This window comes from Elephas maximus, chromosome 6, assembly GCF_024166365.1.
Source record: "Elephas maximus indicus isolate mEleMax1 chromosome 6, mEleMax1 primary haplotype, whole genome shotgun sequence".
NCBI classification, from domain to species: domain Eukaryota; kingdom Metazoa; phylum Chordata; class Mammalia; order Proboscidea; family Elephantidae; genus Elephas; species Elephas maximus.
The window spans coordinates 102,041,079-102,053,778 of record NC_064824.1 but is presented as its reverse complement, the minus strand read 5'-3'; the positions used below and the strand labels follow the sequence as shown (position 1 = coordinate 102,053,778).

At 36.6% G+C, this 12,700-nt stretch overlaps 1 protein-coding gene across 6 annotated transcripts in view; it reads left to right on the top strand.

Moving 5' to 3' along the window:
- RAPH1 (Ras association (RalGDS/AF-6) and pleckstrin homology domains 1) overlaps positions 1–12,700 on the top strand; it is a 136,683-nt gene that overhangs the window by 66,463 nt on the left and 57,520 nt on the right. For all 6 annotated transcript variants that reach the window (XR_007517934.1, XM_049887915.1, XM_049887911.1 and 3 more), the window contains 7 exons: positions 1,546–1,667; positions 2,879–2,944; positions 4,238–4,381; positions 5,229–5,339; positions 9,071–9,169; positions 9,791–9,911; positions 11,224–11,366. Coding sequence is in view for 5 of the 6 variants with exons in the window: in XM_049887915.1 (XP_049743872.1) it covers positions 1,546–1,667; positions 2,879–2,944; positions 4,238–4,381; positions 5,229–5,339; positions 9,071–9,169; positions 9,791–9,911; positions 11,224–11,366 (806 nt within the window). In the remaining variant the exon portion in view is untranslated. The remainder of the gene's footprint in view (positions 1–1,545; positions 1,668–2,878; positions 2,945–4,237; positions 4,382–5,228; positions 5,340–9,070; positions 9,170–9,790; positions 9,912–11,223; positions 11,367–12,700) is intronic.

The window sequence follows — 12,700 nt, the reverse complement described above, 5'->3', positions numbered from 1 at the left end:
AAATAGTTAAAAGAAAACAAAGGACAGCTAAGAACCGAAAATAAAGTGATAGAATTGTGCTAAGTATATATTATTAAATTAAAACACAAGGATTATTGAAAGAATAAATTTAAAAATGCATTTGTTAGCCATTTAGAAGACACCTAAAACCTAAAGACACAGAAAGGCTGAACGTAAAAGGAATGGAAAAAGACACTAACCAAAAGAAAGATAGTATGAATATTAATATCAGACAAACAGCCTTTAAGTAAGCTACATTACTAAAGGTCTACGTTATAATGATTAGAAAATCCAGTGTACCAGAAGACAATCATTCTAATTTTATCTAGTAATAGTACTAAAATATGTAAAATAAAAATGGACAGAACTGCCAGGAAAAATTCACAATCAACTCTCATAGTAGGATGATATATTTCAGTAACCAATATATCAAGCAGACTAAAAAGGATATAGGAGTTTTGAAAAATAATTTCAAAGCTGGATCTGACAGATATTTTAGGACACTATGTCTTATGTCTTAACAACAGGAGAACATACATTCTTTCCAAGCAGAAATGGAATCTTTGAAAAAACTGATTCAAGTGTGAGGCTATAAAGCAACTCAACAAATTTCGAAGAATCAGTGTCAAAACATGTTCTTTGAACATATGTTTAATATAGAGGACATATTCTTTGATTTCTAATTTGGTAATTAGAGAATCCTGCCAGAGCCTTTGAGACACAGTGAGAGCCACATTCAGAGGTCCATTTGTAACAGTGGGCACGAGTGGGTACGCGTATCACGAGAGGAGGAGGGGCCAGGATCAGAGCATTGACCCTACCACTCGAACAAATAGACAGCAGCGGGGGTGGGAGGGTAGGGGAAGCGGGGCTAGGGTACCAGAAGAAGGCAAGTAATAAAAATTTTAAAAAATAAATGAAATAGAGAATAGAAAAACAATTGAAAGAGTTGACAAGACCAGAAGCTTGTTCTTCGAAAAGATCAACAGAATTGACAGACCATTGGCCAAACTGACAGAGGAGGAATGGGAGAGGAAACAAATCATTTGCAAATTAGAAAACACATCTGTGTTTGAAATTAAACAAAACTCATGGGGCAAAGAAAAAGTCATCCTGGAAATTTTTTAAATGCCAGAAACTCAATACTAATGGAAATAACTTGATACCAAAATGTATGAAATACAACGGAAGTGTTTTTTGTTTTTCTTAAAGGTTGGGATGGGAAGAGGCTAAAGGCTGAGGAATGATGTACTGTGAATCAAAGGACCTAGATCCTAGCCCTAATCCATCCATTTATCAATGGTATGACCTTGGTCAAGTCCCTTGCGTCAGGAGGACATGTTTCCTTATTTTGAAAAATAAGGGAAGACCAGAATAATGTTTAAGGGCCAAAGGTTCTGATGTGAATCACTTCACAGGGCTTTCTGTCCTTGATGCTTGTCATAATCTTTCCTTTGGTTTAGTTTTCTGCCTCCTAAAATCTGAAGTAAAATGATGCAGTTTTGATGAACACTAACAAAACACTGATATTTTATTTTGGAACAGAGAGAATCTTTGAAGACCATGAAAACTTGGTTGAAAATCTTCTCAACTGGACAAGAGATAGCCAAAACAAACTTATATTTATGGAGCGTATAGAAAAATATGCACTTTTCAAAAACCCACAGGTAAGACTGAACAACTTATAGAGGTCAGAATCTTTCAAAGTGGCTCTTAATTTATTCCATTACTGCTAACTTTAAAATAGAGTTAAAAGACAGGGAACCCCATGGGAGCATTCACTACTGCCGATGCAGAAAGCCTGCTGGAGTCCAGGTGTCGGGACTTAAGAAGGTTAGCAGCCTCAGAGCCAGATGGGGTGATGATCCCCCAGTAGAAGCAGAAGGAGCTCCAGGAAGCCTCCAGGTTCCTCCTGTCTAACCTAGAGATGTTTGGAAACCAGATAAGCTGCTGGGGAGTGACTCATCCGTGAAAGAAAAGTACTTACCATATTTAAGTTTCTCTACATCAGCCTTTTATCCAACTGACACTTTTTCTTTTTTCAAATTATTTTTTTAAAAAATCCCAGTAACCTTGTTATAAATGGCTCCACATTCTAATATATGTCACCTTGATTTACTTGGCATCCTTTTCTTATTCTAAAATAATGTATGGGCTAATACTTCCCAATATGTAGACATTTTATAAAAATCAGGTAGGAAAAAACAAGAACTCCACAATAAAAAGTAGTCATGAGGAAAAATAGCAGCAGTGTTAAGGGAATTGAGTAGTTATCCTTCAGACAGCTCAATCGTGACACATCTTTTATGGATACTTTCACAAGAGTACATGTTTGGGAATATCAGCAGATCTTTTTATTGCTAATTGTGAGAAAATTACAAGGCAATAATTTGAATTCTGATTTCTAGTTGAGTCAAGCAAGTGAGATTATGATGATCTCAGAGGATTTGGAATTTCTTCTAAAAAGGCAGACCATAAATTAAATTTTCTGCATCTGGATCAGTTAAGCCCAGCATATTTTTAGGGAATTTGCTTTAATCGTTGTGCTTAATAATTTGTAAATCTTTCAGGTCCTTTTTAAGTGTAGCTTTCATATCCCAAAACATATTAGCCAGCTGTTGGATGTAATGTCACCTCAGGATTTGAGGGAGAGCAGTTGCTGAAATAATTGGTGACAAATGAATAGCTAAGGAGGCCGTGTCCAGCCTTTTAGCGATGATGCTGACACTCGGGGCTTTTCCGACGAGTGCTCCCCACACTGTACACAGGCAGAAACTGACACAGTTGCTGTGTTTCTGGAAGAAATCATATACACACCTGTGCCAAGGGAGTAATAAAGTGGGTTTATCCTGCAAATATCACTTACTCTTTTTTCCAGAATTACCTCCTGGGGAAAAAGGAAACAGCTGAGATGGCAGACAGAAACAAAGAAGTGCTGCTGGAGGTATGAGTCTTTCCTCTCCTTCCCCTCCCCACTTTGTCCTGCATATTAAAAAATTAAAATATTACACCTCCTTGTGTGTGCACGGTGTTTGTAGTTGTACCTGGAGAAGCCTATAGTCTTTGATAGCACGAGGGACAGAGTTCAACTGTGTGAATGTGTTCGACCACCAAAGAGCCTTTTAAAAACTCTTATTTCCCGAGCGATAGTCTAGTGGACTAACATGAGTAAAGAGTGTTCAGGGACTGCTGAGTGGGAAGATGAAGGATGTGATTCTGGTGTTTTATCTGCTTACCTAGAGAAAAATTAAATCTGGTTGTCATTTGCTGTTCACAAAATACGTCACACCTTAAACTTAAATAATTTTTTCAGTTATAATGATCTTTCTTTAAAAAATACATATCCTTATTTTGAAGAATAATAAAACAAATTTAAATAACTGAATTTTTGGCTTTTGCTGATTTCAAAAAACTAAAATTAAAGAAGTTAGTATGTTTGAAAACCTGAATGAACTTAACAAGACAGCAGTTAAGATCAGCACTCACCCTTTCATAATGCTATCAGCCACAATTCAGTAAGCTGTCTTTGTAATTCCTAAGTTTTCTTTAGAGAAAGGGAAATTAATTTTAGGTTCAAAATGTTCCATGTTAATGCTTAATGAGGATTTCTTTTTTTCTTTTGACCAAATATGTGATTGATTTTCTTATATTAGATTTTTATCTAAGCATGGATAGAAGAATTTAAAAAATTTTGAGTTTTGCTTATATTCCTTTCAGCTTTAGTATTTTAAAAATAAATGTTCTTTTTCTTGGCATCATATAAATTGATAGTTTTTAAATTGTTAAAGTTTAATCCCCCATTTAGCATGTTGCTTTCTTTTAAAATATATTCGTTTAGCTTGACAGCTAATTTAAATGTCTTATTAATTTGTAGAACAACAAAGGATAGTGCTTATGTTAGCTCTGACACTTCTGTTAATTTTAGGTATAACTATTTACAAATGTGTTTAAGTATTATTATATGTAACTCTGTTGACATTTTAAGTTAGTTTTTCTTCAAAACAGCATTAGGTTTGTAGGTGAAAACTCATTATTCCATTTATGACTGACATTTCTACTTATTACACCTTCTAAGAGGTTTATCAGTAATTGCACAGTAATTGAAGTCAATTAGCAGCATGGTTCAATACAAGATTTGTCTTTTGGTTTAATTACAATGTCATGCCTTTCACAGATGTAAACACAACTTTGTTTTGAGATTCCAGAATCTAAGTCTCTCCAAATCATCTTATTTTAGGAATGTTTTGGTGGAAGTTCTGTAACTGTGCCAGAAATTGAAGGAGTCCTTTGGTTGAAAGATGATGGCAAGAAGTCCTGGAAAAAGCGTTATTTTCTGTTGCGAGCATCTGGCATCTATTATGTCCCTAAAGGAAAAGCAAAGGTGTGTCCCTTCTGTTGACTTTGTAGTTGCCTTGTTATGCTAATTGTTGTTAATTTTTAGTGAATATATTGGCAAGGTGAATTTCAGGCTCTGACCTGTCTCAACTTCTAGGACACAGAATACTGATTTATTCATTGATCTGTTGTAAAGAAGAGGAAGCCTGAAAGTTTTCACTGGTCATTTTAGTTGGACCACCACCTCAGTTCTCTGACGAAATTTGTAATCATATTTCTATTATTTTGATTAAAAAAATTTTTTTTAATTTATTATTTTGATTATTCTGACTTTCAGCAGCAGAATTTATTTGTTTTGTTTTTGTGTTGGTAGAGTAGCTTTCTGGGATTGTAGGCATTTCAGTCTTGGTGAGGTCAGCCATAGAATTAGTAGCTAGCACTTACGTGCTTACTGTGGCTAGCACTGTTTTAAGCTCTTTACAGTATCACCTCATCTAATCTTCGCAACAGTCCTGTGAGGTATGTGTTGTTGCCTGGACTTAACGGGAGGAAACCATTGTATTTGAGAAATGCATTATAGGCACTGAATATATAATCTTTTTTTTGCTCTTCCCAGAGAGCTCTATTATACTACGTTGTATTTAATATACTACCCAATTTTTAAAGTATCTTTACAATGCCAGCCTTTCCAAACAAGTCAGCGTTCATCTTTGTTGCAGTGTGGATTATAGAAACATATATAGAGAATCGCATTGTGTTGATTTCTGTAAAGTAGCATCAATTTCTACTTAGTGCAGTTTTGATTCTCAACTAGAAACTGTTACTAGGTGTGTGATATTTGTTTGTCTTTATACATTATTGTTAATTCAGTCTTCTGGGTGTTTTTATCTTAGGTCTCCCGGGATCTTGTGTGCTTTCTCCAGCTGGACCACGTCAATGTTTATTATGGACAGGATTATCGAAACAAATACAAGGCACCTACAGACTACTGTCTGGTGCTGAAGGTAAACATCTACCTCTTTTTAGGAATTTTAATTGATATTAGGCATAGAGCAGGTTATTGGACATTTTAGGATAGTTTGAATCGCCATTAAACATACTATTTTTGTTTCATTCTATAGGCTTTAAAAGGAAGGATGAAGGATTATAGAGAAAAGAACCATATGTTATTAGCATATATGCAATTGATGTTAGGTAATTAGCACTGATGCAATTGATGTTAATAAGGAATGGATACTGGACTTCAGACTTTGAATTGTAATGTATAAAATAGATCAGATTATAAACCTGAGACTTTTGCTTCATAACAGGATTATTTTCAGAAAACTTAATCCGAGGCATATGTGGGGCTTTGTGTGTCATTTAGGTCTTTTCCTGTACTCACCAGTACCATCAGAGGGCATTGTACCCAAGTTTGAACTGGACTGGTTCTCTTCCGGTCCAGAAATCAATTTTTTGTGTCTCTCTTTCCCTGAACTGTCAGAGCTGTTTTTAGTGTTTTTTGTTTGTTTGTTTTTTTTCTTTTATCTTATACTAATTGTGTCTTCTTTTGAGAGCTGACATTTTTAGTGAATTCTCAGTGATTTATTGAAACATTAATAAAGCTAACACATATAAAAAATTCAGAAGATAATTATGGAGATTAATTATAATTTTTTCTCATTGGCCCCATCTTAATAATCTTTTGGTAACTCCTTAGGTGGTCTACATGTTTATATCATCTTTTACTTTTCTCTCATAACTGTTAGGTTTGAGGGGGTGGTGGTATTGGTTTAGGGTTTTTAGATGGGATTTTGAGTGCTGTGATAAAATTAGATGTAATGCAAATGCCTTATTAAATCCTTTCTTGGAGAATACCACTGTATCACTTAGGTTACTTTCAGCAGGGTATAATAATTAAAATACATATATATACAAAATAACTTAATTTAGCAGTTTTCAAAATGAGGCCCAAGGACCCCTAAGAGTTCCCAAGACCCTTTCAGTGGGCCCATGAAGCCAAAATTACTGTTCTAATGATGTTAAGATGTTATTTCCCTTTTGCACTCTCATTCTCTCACAGATACATACTGTTGTTTTCTGGGAGGTTGCATAACGTAGTGACTTTATTCTCTTCACTTGTGGAGCGTGTGTTTGTGTATTGTTTTGTTTGTTTGGTTTTCCTCACTTTTAATTTCTAATAAGGTAAGTATCAATAGACATAACTCACATAGTTGGAAGTTATTGGTCTTCTCATAATTTTGAAGACTGTGAAGAGGCCCTGATACCAAAGAGTGTGAAAACTAATGGCTCAGCAATAAGGAGAATTTAATATTTCACATAACATGAAGACAATGAGAGTTGATTATTTCATTGCATCAAGGCTGAAAGAACCTAAGTTCTTTCCATCATTTCCTGCTCCATCATCTGCATATCAGTTATTCTCTGGGTGGCTTGCCTTGCAGTTATAAAATGGTTGCTACAGTTCTAGGCATCACATGCAGACCCAGCAAAATCCAGCAGCAGAAGAGGGACTGTTTCTCCCTGTTTCTGTCATTTTTTAAGAGGAAAGAAATATTCCCAGGAGCTACCCAACAGCTTCCCAGCCTCCCTCACCTTGGGATCATTAGCAGGAATAGATGCCTACTACCAAACCAAACACTGGCAGAGGGAAGAATGCCACTGTGGTTGGCTTCGACTAGTCAGAATTCACACCCTGAGGGGCATAGGTGAGGGGGGACACACAAACAAAATTGGGGTTCTTCCAGGAAAAAAGTAGAGGAGGAGATAGCTGTGGGGAAGGCAACCAACAGTGTCTTCAACCAAAATTAATTATGACCAGTGGCTATTATTTGGATCCCTTTTACAACTCCAGAATTTTTAGATTTAGGAATATTTTGTTCTAAATTGTGTTCCGTTTTTACGATTTGTGTACTTTGGTTTTAGTGAATTTAGTAAGCTAAATTCATACATTTATATTGCCTACTTATATATAGAAATATTTAATGTGAAGAAATAGAAAAACATAATACCACTCAGAGCAAATTATAGTAAAAGTAGTGGCCACCATTTATTGAAGAACCGTAAAGTGACAGGTGCCACGCTCCAAACTAAAAACCCATTGCCGTCGAGTCAGTTCTGACTCACACCGACCCTACAGGACAGAGTAGAACTGCCCGATAGTTTCAGGGGGCAACCGGTGGATTTAAACTGCCGACCTTTTGGTTAGCAGCCAAGCTCTTAACACTGTGCCACCAGGGCTCCAGGTGCCACACTAGAAGTGCTATATACATCAACTTCATGAGTCTTTTTTGGAACTCCCGTTTTGCAGGTATGGAAACTAAAGTTTAGAGGGATTAATTTATCCAAGGCCAGACAGCTGTTAGGATTTAAAGCCATGTCTTTTTTCCTCTGAAGCCTGTAGTAGATATTGCCTTCATAAAGATTTTTATTCTTTAGTGTATGATTCCAGCAAATGAAACCAAAAAATGCTGCAGCATGGTTTCTGTACAAATGCAGAAATGATTACTTTTAGGGTCTGCTGCCTGTTTTCAGCTTTGGGCTGTATTGAGTCTGAGTCCCTCCAGTGAATTGCAGGTTAGAAGAAATATAAACACACTTAGAGAAAGTAATAAATTGTTTTGTAACTACTTTTTAAAAAGGTAATAAAAATATCTAAATTTATGTTCAGTTATAAGAAAGGAAGAGGCTTTAAAAGGATTGTTTTTTCAGAAACCCCCTAAACACATTTTTTTTTGTTCTGAAACCCATGAGATCAGTAAAACAAGCAATTTGAATAAAAAGTTATCAATGTAGCAGGAATAGATGGCCACGAACCAAAGTTGTGAATCTGTATTGTGAAGGATCAGTCACTGTAGTTCACTATGAGAGAAAAATATGTAAATTCATTTATTGTGTTTCTGATTTGACCTCTGTTCATTGCTTTACAGAGCTTGGCTTCTACGATATAACATTCAATACCAGAGCCAAGTATGATTTAGGGTTTTTCTGGGAGCTAGTGGTTGTGGCCCATTGGAGCTAAATCGATTCTAACTCTTTTATTTCATAGCCAAGGTCAAGGTAGTCACCTCCCATCCAGGCTTTAACTAAAAAGTACAGTGGTCTGTGAAAAGTCAGTGATACAATTGAGAAGCTGCTTGTTCCCTGGGAGGCACATGCTGCAGTCCTGCAGCTTAGTAGAGGGGCCTAAAGAGCAGTGGTCATCTCCATACCAGGAACTACCACGATGAGTGTCTTGGGTGCTGTGCCCTTCGTATACTTAGCCAGTTATTCACCTCCAGGGAAGCACTGGAAGCTTTACTCTTCAGACTAAAGGCCCTCCCTTGTTGAGAGTCCTCTAAGCTCATAATTTCAGTGCTTTCAAAGTGAAATTAAACATCCTCTTCCCTTTTCATAGTCCTGTAGGCTTGAGAATTCTAGTGACTTTGTTAACCTTGATGGACTTTATTTCTTTGAAATGTAGAAGAGAGATTTGAGAATTTCCCATGATGTGAAGGTTTATTTTAACTTGGGTATCTTGATCTTATTTAACACAGGTTTCTTTTTTACCTCTTCTGTAAAAATACTTGAAGTCCATTTTATTTGGCTTTACGGCCATATGTCTAAGAACTATAAAATATTTGGCCACTACTCTGATGGCTTGTAACTGTGTGTGTATATGTTTAAGCTTTGACAGAGTTTATTTTCCTTCAGTTCTTCAGGGGACTTACTTGGAATTCTGCCTTTAATCTTGTAGCACCCACAGATCCAGAAGAAGTCTCAGTACATCAAATATCTTTGTTGTGATGATGTGAGGACCTTGCATCAATGGGTCAATGGTATCCGCATCGCAAAGGTAGGCTTTCTTTTGGTTTGATGACAGGCTGACTAATAAGATATTTAATGATATGGTTTTGATTGTCATGAGATTAGCCATTTTGTTTAATATGTCTGAAATTCAGTTTATGTCAAAATTATTCTGATTGTTTTATGTTCATGATTTTACCAGTATCTAGTTTTCTCAGGCCTGCATTTCACACTTCAAATGTCTCTTTCCCTTGGTGATTTGATAAGCATTTAACAGTATCCAGGGAATAAGAGTGTTGGTAAAAGCTTATATAGCATGAAAGTGATTTATTTTGGCTTTGCAGAATGCATTATGTGGTTCTTATACAGAAGAATTTACTGTAAGCAAAATAACTGGGAAAAAAAATTAAATTGCTTTAAGTAAGGAACATTTACCAACCAGATTTGGGGCAGAATCCTGAATAGTCCTGAGAAGCTGGCCCTGTATGAAGAATTTGGAGTGGAAAAAAAATGAGTAGATAATAATTAACTCGTATTAAAAGAATTTTTGTGTTAATTTTCATACAAATCATGAATCAGTAAACAGATATATGTCCCACTTGCCCACCTCATCTTTCTATCCCGTACCCAGTAAAGTTCAGATGTCATCATTTACTGCCTTTTTATTTAGTATGGGAAGCAGCTCTACATGAACTACCAAGAAGCCATGAAGAGAACAGAGTCAACTTATGATTGGACTTCCTTATCCAGCTCCAGCATTAAATCAGGATCTAGTTCTTCCAGCATCCCAGGTAGTTCAGATACCTCAAAGCACTATTTTACTAGCAATATGAAGGTCTCTGAGAGACCTGACAGTAGACCTGGTTATTTCAGTTTGATTCTTAAAAACTAGAGCCATACCAATAAGTGCTTTTTTAATTCTTAGGTGGGGAAACTGTCATGGGTAGTTCACAAATATATTTGAAATAGAAAAACAGTATATAGACTCCTAAACCCAGGTTATTCTAAACTCTCACATGCTGCTCAGAAACAACTGTTGGTGCATAAATTGAGGAAGAAAATTATTTGGAAAGAATCTCCGTCCTCAGGATCCATGATGAAACTGCCCTCCTCCCCACAGGTTTCCTGACATTTCAGTTCATAGTGAAAATAGCTAGAATTAGTCCAGTATCACAGTAAAGGAAACTGTTTAAGCTACCAAACTTTAAAGTTTTTACAGGAAATCAGTGGTACTCAAAAGGATATTGTGTTAATTATATCTAAAGGAGTTTGAGTTTAGGATTTAGAATTTCTTTGTGGTTATTATCTTTGCTCTACTTTAACTAACTTTGCTGGACATACTTAATTCTGCATCTAATAGTTATCTACCTCTCACAGAGTGATTGGATGGGAGTAGCTTTAACATCTTAGTGTCCACTAGATGCTAGACCTTGAGTTAGGTGCTTCCATCTGGAGGCCCGTGAAATAACCTTCCGACTTCTTTCACCCTGGATGTCAGTTGAAGATCACTGTATCCTCATAGCCATTCTCATTGGGCCTCAGGTCTCTTGAAAACCTCTCTGTGTCTTGCCATGAGGCCTGGCTGCCCTATGGTACCAATACCTGAGTCCCTGGAAAGCACACTTATGCCTCACTTGGGGGTCAAGTTCTAAGGATTGTTTGTTGCTGGGAAGAAGGAAGTACTCATCGTATATAGATCTGAATTTAAAAATTAGAACTCTGAGATGGCGTGGAGCAGGGGCTTTAAAGATACTGATACTCAATATAATGAAGACATGATTGAAAAAAAAAAATTCAATATGGATAGCTTATTCTCTTATTTGTTGAGAGTTGATTTTTTGCAAGATAGGTTGTCAGGATGCCAGTAATGTTATATGAACCTTTTATTGTAATTACTAGTGTCGTGATGAAGTATTTAAAAAGGATCTAAGCTTTCCTATCAATCCTGATAAGGGAGATCTCCTAGCACTAGCTGTGTTTATATGAAATGGGTTGAGTAAAATTAATTTGTTGCTGTTCTGTATAGCATTTGGCCTTGTGTAAAAAGATCTGTATAAAACACTGACCTTTTCAATCCTATCTTATAAAATCTGTTTTCAACAGAGTCTCAGTCAAATCACTCTAATCAGTCTGACAGTGGAGTTTCTGATACCCAGCCCGCAGGACACGTCCGCTCCCAGAGCATCGTAAGCTCCATCTTCTCCGAAGCCTGGAAACGAGGCACTCAGTTAGAAGAGTCCAGCAAGGTAACAGACTTGTTTTAACTTACATAGAAATGTCTGTAATATTCCATGGGTTTGACTTAATGCTCTTGTATTCCTTTATTAGGAATTCTTTCCTGCTCTATTTCAATCTTCTTTTTTGGATCTTGAGTCTTCCTGATTGTAATTCGTAAAAAGGTTTCAGAGAGACCTGTTGATTTGAATTCCCCTCAGAAATGAATTATATGCAAATTGACTGATGACTTTAAAATCTCAGAAAAACTGGCCGTTTAACTCCTTTATCAGTGGCTCAAAATGTTAAGAAAATAATTGCCCCCTTACCCCCTCTAATCAATTTGCATGGAGCAACACCATTTGGTGCTAATGCCCTAATTATGTTCTAGACAAGTTGTTTATGGTTATTTCTTTATTTTTAGTTTAAATTATTCAGACTCATGTTTTTTGTTTTCTGTACTTCGTCATTTCTCTGCATACTGATGAATTTTCTCTAATTGTAGATTATGTGGAAGACTTAAATCAATCCCCCTAAAATTTTGGGTTCCTAAGCATTGCATGGAAACCCTGGTGGCATAATGGTTAAGTGCTACGGCTGCGAACCAAAGGGTCAGCAGTTCGAATCCGCCAGGCGCTCCTTGGAAACTCTATGGGGCAGTTCTACTCTGTCCTATAGGGTCACTATGAGTCAGAATCAACTCGTTGGCACTGGGTTTGGTTTGGTGTTTGGTTTAAGCATTGCATGATAGATTGTATGAATAATTGTACTGAAGGACAAGTATAATTATTGTGAGGTTATTTAGAAAAATGGAGCGGTTATTTAGCTCAAGTTGAAAGGCACCGTAGTCCTTTAGCAAATTGCCTCTGTAGTTCCATAGGCCTGTGTGCACCTTTTCGGTATGCGAAAGGTCCATCTATGAGGAGCCATGCGAGTACCACCTTGGCCATTTTGTATTTACTCAGTAGTCATTTCAGGGTTTTCTGTTGTTGTTGTTCTTCTTTTGGTCTGAATCACTTACACAAACAAGTATGTTCACCAGTGAGAATTAAGTGGATATTTTCCCTCAATTTATTCCTTAATTTGCACACGTGGCTGATTACCTGGCCCTGGGAAGGTGGCCAAATTGCTAGCCCAGTGTGGGAGTGGAGCACATTTCCTCAAAAATGAGCATTTGAGAATTGGCTGTAATGACCTACATTCTCAAAACCCTTATCAGAGCCTCAGACTTTCAAGAAATCATTTCTCTCTCCCTTTCCTCGCTTAATCAGTGTGGATGGAGCAGTGCCATTCATTGCTAATGCTCTGAATATGTACCAGAGAAGCCGGTTTACGTAATTCAGATGTCTAAAGAAAAATCCTGTTC